We start from the raw sequence: 15,927 nt of genomic DNA, 5'->3' as shown, positions 1-15,927 counted from the left end.
ACAACCAAAACTGAATTCCCTCTCGGCACAGCAGCTTCCCCGTGGCTCCAGGTTGAGGACAGAGTGGCTGACGGAGGAGACGCTGTGGAATTGGAGAGTAAGTGAGTGGAGCAATTGGCAGGGTCTGGGCTGGGGCACTGGTGCTGAGGTTGGGGAGAAAGGGGAGTAGAGGAAACCATGCTTCATAAATGTTTATGCCCATCCATCCCTTGCCTTCTCCAAGCCATATCTCTATTATTTTTGTTGCTCTATTGATATTTCAAAAATTTAAAGTTCTTCCTTATTCCAACGTTTTCATCCACCTGGTTCGCCTTTGCTCCTGCAGAGATTAAACACTGCCCTTTTGTTTTCAGAAATAAAGCTGCTCTCAGTGGATTTCTAAGATGAATCCTGCAGCTGCTCCAACCCAAACCCAGGACCTGGCGTGCACGTGCTGGAGCACAGCTGCAGATGCTGGGCCTGGCCTGCATGACAGACAGCACGGCAAGTCAAGGTCCTGCATGGTCGTCTGGGCTGCCTCACCCCAGGAGCCTCAGAGAGCCGGTGGGGTGGGGGCTTCTCAGGCATATTCCACCAACAACCCCCCCATCCTGTCAGAGGTGCAGGGCATGGGCCCAACTTCCTGGGAGAGGCTGGGGCTGTAGAGGGCAAATGGGCTTCTGCGAATTATTCAGTCCCAGGCCTGTGTCCCACTGTAGCCCAATTCTGGTATTTTCAAGCTTTTCTCCATCTGGAGATAATGCTAACGTCCCACAACTGCAGCTTTTTCAGGGCACTAGAGGAACTGGGATACTTTCTCCAAATAACAATGAGAATTTGTTCTGAGCCTTTGCGATAAGAAAGGAGAAAGGAAATCATTCCTAGAGGCAGAAGCAGCAGAAAATCATCTCAACAAAAGACGCAGACTTCTCATTACACATTATCAGGCTTTCAAATAAGCACTTCGAAAGCCCATTCTTTGGTTTAAAATAAAGTGGTTCTTAAGACTTAGATTATTTCAGCCATGTCTTGCTTTAGGAGGAAATATCTGATCTGGGGGCTGGTGGGTGAGCTCCTTTGTCCCAGGGCCTGGCCAGGCGAGCTGCTCCCGACGATGTGGATGGCGATGCTGAGCTCTGCCACGGGCTGTCTTTTGCGGGAAGTGCGATAGGGGAATCCATTAGAAGGAGGCATCCCCGCTGATTTAGTCATTACCCCCACCCCAAAATGAAAAACCCAGGATAGATGCTCTGTACTAAAATCTCCATGGGATGTGATTTTATAGTGAGTTTCTTGGTTTCCTTTGAACAATGCAAATACTTCTTCTGTGAGACAGTTGCAAAATTAGAATTGCAGGACTCCAGAGATAAATCTCAGCGATCTCCTTCTCCCTTTTTATTAACTAAAAAAGCAAAACCTCTTAGGAGCAGCATTTAATACACAGAGAAAGAAGAGGAAGCAGGAGCTGCCTGCATTCTGCACATGTAGAGGCTTAGTGAAGAATCGGCACTTACAGAAAGTGTGTCTGAGTGCGTTTTGGGGTCCTGGCTGGACTGAATTAGCAGAACCTAGAAAGAGGTGAAGGGGTGAGTCTGTGAACTAGGCAGCCACTGAGCTTGGTGGTTAAATGAAGAGACTCTTGATTATTCTGAGCTCAGCAAACCATTGTCCTGGGTGAACCTGGGAAAGCTCTGGACTGTGCATGACTTACAGGAAAAAAGGGGGCTACTGTATGTAGAAAGTAAACTAGCCCGGGGCCGGGCCTGCAGGGACCTCAGGTTGCTCTGTTTCTTTCAGGGGCCCTGCAGCTCTGTCTGCATCAATGTATAGAAGAGATTTTGATAGCTGCACAAAATTCTAAAAGTTTGGGGCAACAACCTCTTGGTCTCTCATTTCTCTCCTCGCTCTCTTCCTCACTTGGGCCTGTCCTGTCACGTCTTCCCCTCCTTTCTCTCCGCTGCTCTCAGAGCTGAGCTTCAGTGGGAAGTGCCTGCATCCAGAGAAGAGCTGCCTCAGGTCCTGCTCCTCCCTCCAGCTGCTTCCAGGCTGAGCCCCCCAGGGGTCCAGCGCAGCCTGGTCTTCCTTTCTTGCTGTACCTTTTGTGTGCTGTTCCTTCTGTATCTAATAATAAGCCTGTCAAAACTGCAGCTGGTCTTCCTTACACAGAAAATGGGCCTGTCAACTTCCTTCTCCCAATTCCCAATTCTCCAAGCTGAGGATCCCCTACCTCCTCCCCGGTTTCATCTTCCTCCAGTCTCTCACCTCCACTCTCTGCGGAGTCGGCCCTAGCCCTCACTCCTCTCCTTGGCATCTTCCCGGTCTCCCTGGCCTCTGGCCTCGGCAGTCCTGCCCCTCCCCTCCATTCCTGTCCTTTCAGAACAGCAGAAATTGTATCGCTCCCTTAGTGGAACCTGTGACATTCTCAAATATCTCCTCCTTTTGAAAAAGCATCATTCATGTCATTTATCCTGAGAAAGAAAATCGCATCCACAGAAAAGGAAGTCATTTCAGTTGCAGATTGTTTGCAAAGACTGCGTAGCCCAGACAGAGGTCCTTATGATGAACTTCAACCCACTCCGTTGCCCCCTGTCCAACTGGGAGCTTTCCACCAACTGTCCCTCGGTTTCCCGTCAGCCCTGCCTCCAGAGTCCGGCTTCCCCAGATGGCTAACTGAAAGCTATGTCCACCGCTCAAACAAGATGGGCCTGGTCGTCCTTAGTGACCTGATTAGATTTCTGCCTGGTACCTGCACTGAGAGGCACACAGCTACTTGTGAAAGGCAGACAGATTAGAGTCTGTTGTGTCTCACGGTGAGGACCTTTGAGTCACACCTTCTTTTTAATGATTTTGGTCAACTAAACCATTAAGGGCCTATCCTTAATAAATATTCTTTCAAATGTGAAGCAGGTCTAATTATTTGCTTTGCTTATTTGTTGTTGGTTTGGTACATGTGTTGTATGTGTGTGTACATGTGTGGTGGTGGTTTGCAATGTGTGTGTGTATATATGTGGTGGTGGTTTGGGATGTGAGTGTGTGTACATGTGTGGTGGTGGTTTGCGATGTGTGTGTACATGTGTGGTGGTGGTTTGGGGGGTGTGTGCAAGTGTGGTGGTGGTTAGGGTGTGTGTGTATTGTGGTGGTGGTTTGGAGTGTGTGTGTGTACATGTGTGGTGGTGGTTTGGGGGGTGTGTGTACATGTGGTGGTGGTTTGGGGGGTGTGTGTGTACATGTGTGGTGGTGGTTTGGGGTGTGTGTGTGTACATGTGTGGTGGTGGTTTGGGGGTGTGTGTGTACATGTGTGGTGGTGGTTTGGGGGTGTGTGTGTACATGTGTGGTGGTGGTTTGGGGGGTGTGTGTGTACATGTGTGGTGGTGGTTTGGTATGCTTTCTCTTTGTACTAAAACTCTCTCCCTCACAGCCACATGACGGATGATGATTGCTTTTCGTGGTGCCTAATACATTGCTCTCCACTCAGTGAATGTTGTTACCTGACTCCCATTGCAACCCTGGGGGACTCTGTATGCACAGAGGAATAGAACCTTCTTATAAAATCTGGAGTGTGATTACATTTTACTTTAAGCACTGGCTTCCCAGGGGAATAGCCAGTGATTGATGCCACTGTCAGAGACCCAGATGCACACCTCATGCATCAGCCGGGAAATGACACAAACGGCGCACCCAGCCGGCCAGGCCTGGCTCACCCACTTGCTCCCCTCTAGGAGGAGAGCTCATAGGAAACTCAGTACAACAGCAGGGGACAGACAGAGGAAACGAGCTGGGACAGGATGGGACTCCCAAGGTCCAGGCTTTTTCCTTGCTTGTCTTCTGCTGAGGGCGGCAGCCACAGGCTAAGGTCTGCAGTGATACTACCGTGTGACCGGGATCATGGGCAGTTGTTTCATTTGTCTGGGGAGGGTACTTCAGCTTGGTTTCCTGGTACATGTATAAGGATACATACAGCTCTACACACATACCTCCATCCTTACATAGGTACAGGTGATGTCCACATTTTCCTCTGGGGTGGATGTGACCTACCTAGGCTAAGCTCGTGCTATGGTGGGAGAACAAGTCTATGTTGACTCCAGCAGGATGGGGCAGCAGACACTGGTCTGTCACTAAGATGTCTGGAAAATAAGGGCACTACTGGGGCGGAAGGTGGGAAGCAGGCCAGCAGGCCCGCTGGCACGTGGTGAGTGTGAGGCGGCTTATCGGTAGCGGCAGGCCAAAGCGTTGACATTCTTGACCACATAAAAGCCCATGGTGACTGGAGGGATGACCAATGTCCGGCCGGCCCGCAGGGGGCGGGGCTTCAGTTCTGGGAGGGTCCCATCGTCCACCATCACTAAGGGCTGGCCGTTCAGCTGCACCGACCTGTGTGAGGAGAACAGCACGGAACTCGTTAGTGCATTCCAAGGGCGCCGGCACAGCGAGGCCGGCAGCCCGGGCCGCTGCCTGTCCGTCTGGCACGTGGGCAGCCATCCTTGCTGACACTTGCCCTGCCCAGGCTCTCACCTGGGGCTCTGCTTCAATACCAGACTCATACGTCTTAGCAACACTGTGAGGGAGAAATGGTCACCTTTCCCTTTCTACCTGCAGTGGCTAAGTGACTGATCATACAGCTTGTGGGTCTGGGAGGCAGGATTTGAACACAAGTCATGTTCCACAGACACATCATTTATACAAGTGACAAGTCTCTGAGATGCAGAAGCTGAAAAGTGACTCATGCTTTTCCACACATATATTTTAAAATATGTTTTTATTGATTTCAGAGCGAGAGGAAGGGAGGGGGTGAGAGAGAGAGAGGGAAATATGAACGTGAGAAACATTGATCGGCTGCTTCCCATATGCACCGTGACCAGGGAAACCTGGGCATGTGCCCTGACTGGGAATGAAACTAGCGACCTGTCGGTGCTCAGGATGACGCTCCAACCACACCAGCCAGGGCTCTTGATTATATTTCAAAAAAATCATAAGAGCACTTTAGTTAGACCTGTGAACTGAGGCACAGGCTTAAAATGATTCCAGAAATCTTGTTTATCTTGAGAATTTCATTAATTTACTTGATAGTTTAGAGAACTGACAGACTACTTGTGTTCTGAAGAAGGGCAGAGACATAGCTAGCAACCCCCGCATCCTAACGTAAGAATGCGTTTTCATATCTGACGAGCAGCGGCCGTTTCCCGCTCGGCAGCGCAGCGAAGCAGAGGCGATGAAGTGGCACTGTGACAGTTCGCCTCTCCTGCCTGCGTTCATTCCCGCTGTGCAGCAGCTATCCGCACCCCGGGAAGGGGCCACCTGCGCCATGCACTCTCAAGCAAAGGGGACAGATCACCCATCCTGGCCTTTGGTACAGAATCCAGACAACTTCCCAGCTGTTCCTGACTGGGAGTGACCCGTACAGCCATGTACCCAGGTCGGAGCTCAGCTTTACGGCTCAGTAGAAAAGGCCAGAACCAGGCCACCATCTGGAAATAAGGCTGTGAGTTACCCTCAGAAAATCAACATTGCATAGTGATGACTGTTTCTGGGCCTTGCCCAACCTTCACTGTGATAACACTGCAGTGATATCATCTAAACTGTGAATAGAAGAAAATGTTAGAAATTGATACAAAGGTCTTTGTTTAGTGTTCCTTCTGTGCTGTGAATGACAGACAGGTTTAAAAGGAGATAATCAAACCCATACCCAGTGGAGCAGTGAATTCCCAGAGATAAGTGTGTTGTGAATTGCTCCCCATGGAGAATAAGGCAGGGAGGCCGCTCCAGGCCAGGCCCCCCATGAATAAGTTTGGGCCCAGTCCAGGTCTGACAGGCCAAAGGACGCAGCCCCCCTGTTCTCGTTGGTACAACTAAGGAATAAATGATCGACAACGAGACTCCTGTGTAGAGTCAGGTCTGCCCCTGGACGGACGGTAGGGGTGGAGAACCGAGGTCTCAAGCTAGGTGTTGACCTCATTAAATATGCAAGGAGCTTTTGCTCCAAATTTGAGTGATTCTCTCTGGTGAAGACAGTCTACTCATTGGTGTGAGTGGCAGAGTGAAGAGAGGTATTTCTGTTTCAAAAAACAAAACAAAACAAAAACCCAGACAGGTCTTAACAGTATATTTTCATTATTTTGTTTCAGGTGGTGTGACTATCCAAGAGGCAGACCTCTGCACTGTCAAACACAAGTTCAATACCAACTAAGCTTTCCAAAGCATACTCAAATACATGTCACTTCTCTCTGTAACAACCTTCAATGTCCCTCTCACATACAGAACAGGTGCGAGTTCTCCCTTGAGGGGTTAGGTATTGCCCTTTTAGAGTCAGGCGATCCCAGAGTACTGACATGGTTGGCTTCCAGGCAATGCAAAACCAAGTGTGAGAGGCAAGTCTTTTAATTTCTATGCTAATAATGAGTAGTTTCTCTGCAACAGGCCCCGTTCTGATTTCCTTATTGGTTGGTTAAAAAGCTCACTCAGAGTGGGTGGCACCAGGGAGCATGGTCAAGATTCTGGACTGATCTCTAATTCCAGGAGCCCGGCTGCTGACTTGCTAGCTGGCTGTGCGAATCTCTCACCCTCACTTCCTGCAGTCTTTGCATCTGTAAGGATGTCATGTAGGCTGCAGTGTGAATGCAATGAAATAAAAATATGAAAGTATTCTGAAAGCATAACGAGCCACATAAGTGGGAAATAGCGTTTTGTTATTCTTTTCATTGCCGTTATGGGCAGATAAAGTTTCTGGTCCTCACACTTGAGTGCTCCGTGGCGCTGACAAGTTTCATGGCTCCCTGCTCGAAGCTTTCTCCTCCCTCTGCTCCCGTGTGCTCCCTTCCCTCTCTCCCCCATTCTCTCCTCCCCCCCCCCCCGTTTTTCTCCTTCATTTCTTGTTCTTCTTCTACCTGCCTCTCAGACCTTGGGGCTCCAGTCCTTGTCCTTGAACCTCTTTCTCCATAGTGCATACCACCCACACCCAGACTGATTAGTAGCCACGTGTCGCTGCTTCCCAAGCCTGCCTCTCTAGCCTAGATCCCTGTACTTATGTGTCTCCACTAGCTGTCCCACGGGAACGTCAAAGTTGCTGTGTCTAAAGTAAAAGTATTCTACTCAAACCCTGTCCTTTTCTCTGCCTTTTAATCTTTATCTCACCTAAGCCAGAAACCTGGGAGCCATCTGATATTTCTCCCCCAGTTCCGTATGTAGGGTCCCTAAGTCCAATCAATTCTACCTTTTACTATTTTCCACATCTGCTCCTTTCTCTCCACTCACTGCATTACTTTAGTTCAGACCCCGCCTCCCCACTTGCCATGTTGACCTAGTGACCTGCCGCCACTGCTCTCCGGGAACTCCCACCCTGCCGCGGAGCACGCCTGGCCGCCTGGCCCCAGCTGCCTCTCCAGCCTGCCAGGCCAGCACCTCACTCCAGTGCTCACTCTGGAGCCCGGCCTCCGGCGTGTGGGGGATGCCCTGGCAGTTACGGTAAGGATTTCATCAATATATGCATGAACGAAGATCGTTTTACAATGAAAAACTAGTCATTCTTGCATATAGATGGGATATTTCTAAATGAAAATGTCAGTAGATACTGTTGGAATTAAAATACACAAGTTCGTGGAAGAGCATAGTAAATATTTTTCAAAGGTGAATGCCAGTAGACACTGTTGGGTTTAATAAGACACAAATTGATTTAAAACTGTAATAAAATTCCCAATTAGATTTTTTTGAGAGGATGAGGACATCATGTGCTTTTTTTCAAACAAGAGTTTTCAAAAGGACGATGACTATAAATATTTAACATTACAAGGAAGCCCCTGCTTCCCAAGGCCTGCACCCTGCCTCGGCATGAATGACCCAGTCCCGAATGACTTGGCGGACCGCTTCCGGACGGCTGCAAAGGCGCTCTTCCTGTCAGCGTGCTGCTGGGGGCTCCTGGAGCGGCTCAGGCCCCTGGGTGCGGGGCCCCACCCCGGGCTCTCTTGTACCCCAAATTTACCTATAACCACGTCACTGAATGGTAGTGATTTACCTGCTCTATCCCTTACTGGGCTATGAACTTGGTGGGGAAAGGGACCATGTCTTTTGCCTTTAAATCCTTAGTGCCTACAAGATGTGTGGCACAGAGTAGGGACAAAATCTTTTCTGAACAAGTGAATGGATCTCTGAGGCTCTTTTGCATTATTTCTGGTCTTGTTGGGTTCCGTTTTTCCAGCTCTAAAGAGGATCCCTGGAGGCTTGCTGAGTGTCTTTACAGATTTAATTACCACAGTGATTTTCAACCTTTTTCATCTCATGGCACACATAAACTAATTACTAAAATTCTGTGGCACACTAAAAGATGCATTATATTTTTTGCATATCTGACCAAAAATAGGTATAATTGTGATTCATCCACACAGGATGGCTATTGTTGTGTAGGCTGTTGTCATTTTTTTGTTTGACAATCTAAGGGAAAGGAGGTCAGTGTCCCTGACTAGTCAGGCACTGCATGTTTTAAAAATTCTTGGGGCAGCTTTGGCTGGGTTTGCTCAGTGGTTAGAGCATCGGCCCACAGGACCGATAAGTCGCGGGTTTGACTTCGATCAAGGGCAGGTACCTCAGTTGCGATTCGTCTCCGGCCCTGGTTGGAGTCGTGCAGGAGGCAGGCACTCGATGTGTCCCTTTCCCGTCGATTTTTTTTTTTCTTTCTCTCTCTCTCCCTCCCACTCATTCTGAACAAAAATGGAAAATTGTCCTTGGGTGAGAATTAAAACAATAAAAATAAATTCTTGGGGCATACGGGTTGAAAATCGCGACGATGTTAGCTAAGCCCTGATTTATCACTGATTCTCAGTAACTCACTAGTTAACCTTATCCAATCCTGAAACAAGGATATTGGTCATTGCTAGTGTTTTCATCCTTAAAAAAACATCTATAGGACCATCTCTTAGCTAAGCCAACATGACTTAATTCTGCAAGAACTTGAGTCCTCAGAAGTCCTTATCTACAAAGTCCCTTCATTATAAAGATGGCCAGTGTGCTTACCACCTCCATTCTATTTTTCCTTCTTACATTAAAAAAAAAATCCTGTTATCCTGTGACATCATATCACACTAAATAGTAAAATATTTCATTTTTATGCATTGAACAATTTGCAAATTTACAAACATAATCACATTAATGATAAAAATCACTGAGCAATGAGCACTGTCTATGCAAAAGGCATTGCGCTATGATTTACTTGGACTATTGCATTTGGTCCAGCTACCAACTGAGGCAGGTGTTACCATCCCTGCATTACAGATGAGGAAATCAAGACTTGAAGGGGTCTAAAACTCACCTAAGTCACACAGCCAGAAAGTGGAAGGGCTGAGACTGCACTGCCACCTTTCACCACAGTCCTATCTGGCCTTCCTTGGGAGTGCTAAAGAGCCTTGTGAAGCACATGGGCAAATATTATTATTGTTGTTGTTGTTGTTGTAACTTTACTATTGAGATAAGGTCAGAGAGGTTAAGTGGTCTGGGTGAGCATGTGGCTCATGGGTAGCTAAGTTAGGTCTCGAATTCAGGCCTCCTGACACCGCTTTCTACTATTTCATGTTGTTCTCCAATTCCAGATGGCATTCACCAGGATCATGTTTCTTTATTTGAAAACCTTTCTTATCATATTTTCATCATATTCTGAGGACTCCTTACTGCCCATGACTTTCAAACCAAACATTAAATGATCCAGCCTATGTTGAACTAGTTCTCTTAATTCCCTAGCTATTAAGGGCATTTAAATTATCCAAATATTAGGACAACTGGGTTCTATCATGATCTGTTTTTACAAAGTCTGAGTTACTTTGCAATTCCTAAAGTTGTTTTCTTTATTTTGCATGCTATTTGAAACGGGATTCAATGTCTCAATGTGGAGTCAAGCCCTCTGCTCCCCAGGTCTCTAAGGGAGCCTCTTGGCCTGGTCACCCTCCTTCCCCTCCCCAACACCTGTCTACACTCTCTGGTCTTTATGTCTTACCATGGTTCCTGCTAGCAGTGGACACTGAAGCAAGCTCACAACTGTTCTGAGTCTCAGAAGCAACTCTAGAGAGAATGCCTTTTGACAGTTTTGAAGATAATTTGCTGGACTCTGGCCTGGCCCCAGGTGGACTTTGGTAGGAGCAGAAACAAGGGAAGCCTGTGTATTATGGGAAGCAGCCTTGGAACCTAGTGTCTGGTTCAGGCTGGCATATTTGAGTGGGAGGTGAAAGGACCTCGAGGTAACCAGTTCTACCTCAGCCACTTGAGAAAGTGATTTGCCTTCTCTGAGGTTGGGTTTCTCAGCCTGTAAAATAGGTTACATAAATTCTAACATTCTTCTGGCTTGAACGTTTTTCACTCAGGTGGTCCACAGCCTAAAAGCTAGCCTGAGGCAGAGTTTAATGTCAAATTCAGAGTGATTCTGCACAAATATACATCTGATTATGACATTCACCTACCGAATTGTCCAGTGGCTCCCTGCTGGTCTTAGAACATTGTTCAAAGTCCTTACAAGACCCCATAAACAAGTGTTGTACATATTCCTCCAGCTCCTTAGAGGCTCACTATAGCTCCCACCCATTCTAGCTCCCCACCACCCACCACCTCCTTTCCTTCAGTGCTGCAATTTCTTTAATCACAGTCTCTCCAGTCTCAGGGGTTTTGCAAATGTTCCCTCTAACTAAAACTTCTCCATATTCTCTCCCCCCTTTCTAACTTCCTCTTCCTGGCTAACTCCTACTGGTCCTTCAAGTCAACACCCCCCAAAGTGCTCCCACAGTGCCCAGCACTCTAGGGTCTCAGCACTCACCGCAGGTATTGGGATTGCTGCCTGCTTGTTGGTCTCTCCACTAGACGGGAAGACCAGCTTTCTATTTATCCTGCACGCTCTTGTCCGCCAACTCACAAAGTAGACTCTTGAAAAAAACACTGGATATAAATATGTGGGTGGCAGAAAAGACACTGAATTGGAAGCCAGAGACTGGAGTTTTAGTCCAGACTCAGCATGACAGGTGCAGGTTTGATATGTCTCTGGTCTCAGTGTCTGGATTGTTAAATGATGAGGGAGAGGGAGGGAGAGAAAGGAGGAGTGGGGGTTGGGGAGACGGAGAGTAAAGAGAATGAACAAGAGTCTGAGTGTGTGTGACTGGGGGTGGGGTTTGGGGGGAGGGGAGGGTATCAGCTCCCTTTGCCCCTCAACAACCCGCACACCACCAAGTTCCACTATTCCAGTGTGCTTCCCCATGAGCCACTAGAGGTCACTCTTGTTCTACACAACGGTGGTGCCGGAGAGCCCAACGGGGCGGCGGCTCCCCGGAAACCGAGCGCGTGGGTCAGCCTGCCCCGTAGACCGCTCTCCAGTCCTAGGAAGGCCGGGAAGTGAGGCCTGCGCTCCCGGAGGATCAAGCCACAGGGTCAATCCAATTCCAACAAAAACTTTGTTGCGGTGCACTTGGCAGGTGGTCCACTTGGAATGGGGCTAAAATTAAGGAAATGTGCAAGACGGACTGCGATTCCTGCTGGGGGTGCGAGATTCCGGGCCAGTGTGTGGAGGGAGAGGGTTCGCGCAGGTGCGGGGCTGGCGGGGCCCACGCGACTCGGCGCCAGGCTCTCCAGTCCCCATCCCAGCCCCCCCGCCCCGCCCACTCTCAGCCTCGCACCTGTGTCGTTTTACAGCGCCCCCAGGCCCGAGCTGCCCCCTCGAGGCCCTGGCTGAGTTGGAAAGCTGGTATGTACAGCTGCCCTGCCCTTCTCCAGGTCAGGGGCAATTAGAGCCGGTAGGGAGCCCGGCCATGTTTGAGGAGGGACCTCGCTCCCCTTTCCTGCTCTGGGAGGGGCCGTGCATCTGGGGTCACTTAGAGAGCAAGTTCCTTTGAAATAGCCTTGAGTGATCGCTACTCCGCTGAGAGGGCTGCTCAGGAGTGGCCACTGCAGGCTAGTGTCCCAGGTCCCACTGCCCCAGCTGGAGCAAAGGCTGTAGGATGTTCATGCCCCTCTCTGGGGCGCTCCATCTCCTCAGGGATCTTGGGGAGGATTATTTCCTCCCAAGTGTGCCCTGCAGTTTTTCTCCCAAGTGCTTTTTGCTCTGCCTCCAATCTGGTAGCATCTGTCAAAAAGCATACTGGTCCCCTCCAGGCCCCATCGGATGTGGCCTCCTGCACTGGGGACTTATCTGAGAGCCCCAGCTGGAGGAAAGGCACATTCTCTGCCCTCCCTGTTAGCATACATCCTTCTCAGCTTTCTTGTATCCATGTGCTGGAGCCATTTTGCCTGCTAAACAAAATTGTTTTCATTATTTAATTTTCACTACAGCGTGGTTTAGTGCCTTCTCGCCTATGATAGTAGTTGCAAATTAATGCCTGTCGAGTTCTACTCAGTCACCCTTTCTAGGAGTTCTCATGTAGCTGGTTACACTCCAGTCCCCCTCTATTGTTGAAAAGAGGCCAAATGAGAGAGAAACATATGAAGATAAAAGCTTCCTGTTCCCCTTACCCCTCCAAAAGCTCACATCATACATAAAGTTCCTGGCCACTGAAACACGTGTGTGTGTGTGTGTGTGTGTGTGTGTGTGTGTGTGTGTGTATCATTTGTCCTTCATCCTACTCTTTGAGAGCATATTGACACAGTGAGGAGTATTGATCAGGCTTCTGTGTCCCAGAGCTGAGAAAACACTGGGACTCCTTCATGCAAGCAGAGCTGAGGCATTTTAGAGGCGAGCTGTTAGGAATATTGGCATTTCCTATTTGCAGTCAGGTTTGGGGTCATGATTTGATCTGTATTCTATCTAAGTCTGTGTAATAATTGTCTAAGCCATAGTGAGATTCTATCATGTGCTCGAATGGCTTAAAATAACTTAGCATACTTAGTAGACACGATGAGAGCCCAGCTAAGGAACCTGGACTTGCACTGATATTAACTCCCAACAGATGAAGGAATCATCTGGGGGGAGTTCGGAAAGAAAATCTGATTCTGTGACCATCTCAAAGCTCCGTGTCATAGGCTATCACACTCATACTACAGGACACAGTAGGAACCAACTATAAAACTCATGAAGAGTTGAACACGTGGTCAGCTCTGTTCCCTTTGCACTGTAAAGATTTGGAGCCGTGGTCACCGACATTCACAACTAGTGTGTAAGATGCATTACTCATATTCCTACTGTTCTTTGTGTTGTACAGATGTAATTATAACAGATGTGGTCCTTACCCACTAAGATAGAAAGCACAGAAACATGCAAATGTGTGGTCAGGCACACTATAATTTACACATTACACAGGGAGAGAGACAGAAGGAAAATCAACTTCTTGGCCTGGATTTCGAAGCCTTTGGAATTCTGGCACTAATATATTTCTGTGGTCTTTCCTTACCCCACAAAGCATCCTATATTCCAATCATGTGAGACCACGTACCACACCCCCAACAAAATGGCCTTTGAACTTTTGTACTCCCAAACCTTCAGTAAGCTGGCCCTTCCTCCAGCATTTCCTAGACACGGCTCTCACTGCCAGCTCCTGCTCAATGGCCCTCTGCCCCAAAGATCTCCTCGGCTTCCAGGTCAGAATTCATTTCTCCCTTCCTTACACTCCCACTCTCCTATCTTTGCCTTCTTGTGGTCTGTCTTACCTTAAAGTATCCTCTGTGGGGAGGGACCACGTTTCCCTAGTCCTAATTGTGGGAAGCTGGACAAGGCAGTCAGGGGGTGGGGGTGGGGTCAGGAGCATCCCTTTACAGGCAGTCTACAGGTAAGATGAAGAGTCAGGTAAGTCAGGTAAGAGGGCAGGTATGTGTGTGCGTGTGCGCATACACGTGCACAGAAAGATCTTTCTTTATGTATCAGTATGAGATAGAGTCCATAAGCCATGTCCAAAATTAGTTCCATTACTATAAGGTCATGGATACCTATTCAAATATGTTAAATCAAAATAATAAATATCTCAGTTTGATCAGATTTTGACATTGTTCCCTATAATATCAAGTGCACTGGTATACTCCTCAATGGGGAAAAATAAGATGTCCAAGTGGTATAGGTTCTGTTCCAGGGTCCACAGATGTCAAATGCAAAGAGTGTGGTGGCTCTTAATCATTCGTACGAGGATGAGCAGGGACGAGGTATTCTGCTAAGTGACTGCTGGTGTTCGGCAGTTGGTACACAGTTTGGTACTCTAGCCCCTTGTCTGGAAAGAACCACATCCTGTCATGGGCTCTCTATGTTTGGCAGCCAAAGAAATACCAGTTCAGGGCCCAGGCCCTGCTATAGGGATGAGGTGGATTAGGACTTTTCGGTTCCCTGGGCCTTACGTTTGTCCATCAACCAGACCACAGCCTCTGGAGTCTGGAAAAAGGAGAAGTCAGGGGCCACTTCTCTCCAGTCTGACAGAACTGCCTACATGTTCTGCTCTCTGCCCCTCAGTTTAGAGTCAACTTCTGGGAAACATGTTAGCTTTTCCCTAAAGTGTGCATTTACCAATGTTTCCTCTGAGTCACCTGGAGCAGAATGGAAATCTCTGCAACAGGGGTCCTCAAGTGAGAGGAGGTGGGGAGGGGAGAACACAGCCTTGATGGACAGCTATGCAGAGAGAGTCCAGCTGCTGGGAGTGAGCTGGAAGGAAATGTATTCCATAGCTGAAAACAAATGAAAAACTCAGAAAACAACAGTGAAAACCCTGGATTCCTAAGCACCTTGGTTTAAGATGTCAAGTCACTGTAAATATAAAAGCATTTTATAACCCTCTAATCTGCACAGTGATCTGTACATTACTAATCGGGGAGTTAAAACAAAACAAACAAGAAAACCTTCGGGGAGTCGTACACTCAGTCACAGAGAACTCCCGGGGGGCTCATGGCATGTTCACACCTTTGGCAAAATGGCTTAGTGCCTGCATTAAGAACAGAATCTGGGTGAAATCAAAGATGCAAATCAGTGGGGATCTTGTTCCAGCGTTTTCCAGAGGGACAATGGTTCTCCACCTTGGCCACATATTTGAATCACTTGGGGAGCTTTAAAAAATACTAGTGCCTGGGTCCGAGCCCAGAGATTTTGGGTTAATTGGTCTGGAGTAAGGCTCGGGCATTGGGGTTTTTAGAACTCCCCCGGTGATTCAAAGTGCAGGCAGGACTGAGAAGAGAGAGGGGGGTATGTTTGCAGCTGGGGGTGGAGAGGAATCAGACAACTTTCTAACCATTCCACTCTGAATTTTTTTGAATAAGACAAAAAAACTTTTTTATTACTTTTTTAGAGTGCCATGTCAGGAGGTCACATTTTTAAACTTTATTTATTAAAATTTTCTTTCTTTTTCTTTATTGATTTTAGAGAGAGAGGAAGAGAGATAGAGACATTGATGAGAGAGAAAACTGGCCACCTCCTGCATGCCCCCTGATCGAACCGGCGACCTCTTGGTGCATGGGTCGACACTCAACCACTAAGCCACACCAGCTGGGCACATTTTTTAACTTTAAAAGGCATGCTTTTCATTGACTGGTCTGAAATGAGCATTTTTGCTATTTCAATAGAAATGCTTTATTTAATGTTCCTCCTGTATCATGTACACTAGTGAGATGAACCCGCTCCCCACCATGTGCCAGGGAGGTGTGTGTAGCACTTTACAGGATGGATTCAGAACTGAACCAGGTGAAGCATCCACACAGATAACGAACTCGGTGTTTTAGGACTGAAAGGAAGAACTCTGGCCTTTTCTTGAAGTGCAGGTTCCATAGAGCCCTCTAGGCTCTCTCAGGCGGGTCACAGGGCCCCAGACAAACAGGGTTTCCAGCTCTGTGGGCAAGAGCAGTGGAGGGGCCTAGCATGTCATCCGGCACCCTCCCTGTACTTCTTGGATTCACGTCATTATTTACTTCGTGATGCTGTGTACATGCATTGTTGCTACCATCTCTTTCTTAGCCACAACCACCCTCAAACAAGCTCAAGGGTTAAAAGAACCCAAACTCCCCTAAGTTTCAGTGAAGAAGCTCTTACAC

The 15,927-nt window shown here is 48.0% G+C and overlaps 1 protein-coding gene across 3 annotated transcripts in view; it reads right to left on the bottom strand.

Annotated features, from left to right (window-relative positions):
- Positions 1-3,755: 3,755 nt before the first annotated feature.
- The window catches only part of HPSE2 (heparanase 2 (inactive)), a 667,750-nt gene continuing 655,578 nt past the window's right edge, over positions 3,756-15,927 (bottom strand). Inside the window, exon 12 of one of the 3 annotated variants that reach the window (XM_036265132.1) lies at positions 3,756-4,350. In XM_036265132.1, the coding sequence (XP_036121025.1) occupies positions 4,185-4,350 (166 nt within the window). In that variant the 3' untranslated portion in view covers positions 3,756-4,184. The remainder of the gene's footprint in view (positions 4,351-15,927) is intronic. The other 2 variants (XM_036265133.1, XM_036265134.1) reach the window with 2 other exon arrangements.

This window comes from Molossus molossus, unplaced genomic scaffold (assembly GCF_014108415.1).
Source record: "Molossus molossus isolate mMolMol1 unplaced genomic scaffold, mMolMol1.p scaffold_m16_p_17, whole genome shotgun sequence".
Classification (NCBI taxonomy): domain Eukaryota; kingdom Metazoa; phylum Chordata; class Mammalia; order Chiroptera; family Molossidae; genus Molossus; species Molossus molossus.
Note: the sequence above shows the minus strand (reverse complement) of the source record. Positions and strands in the feature narration are given on the sequence as shown.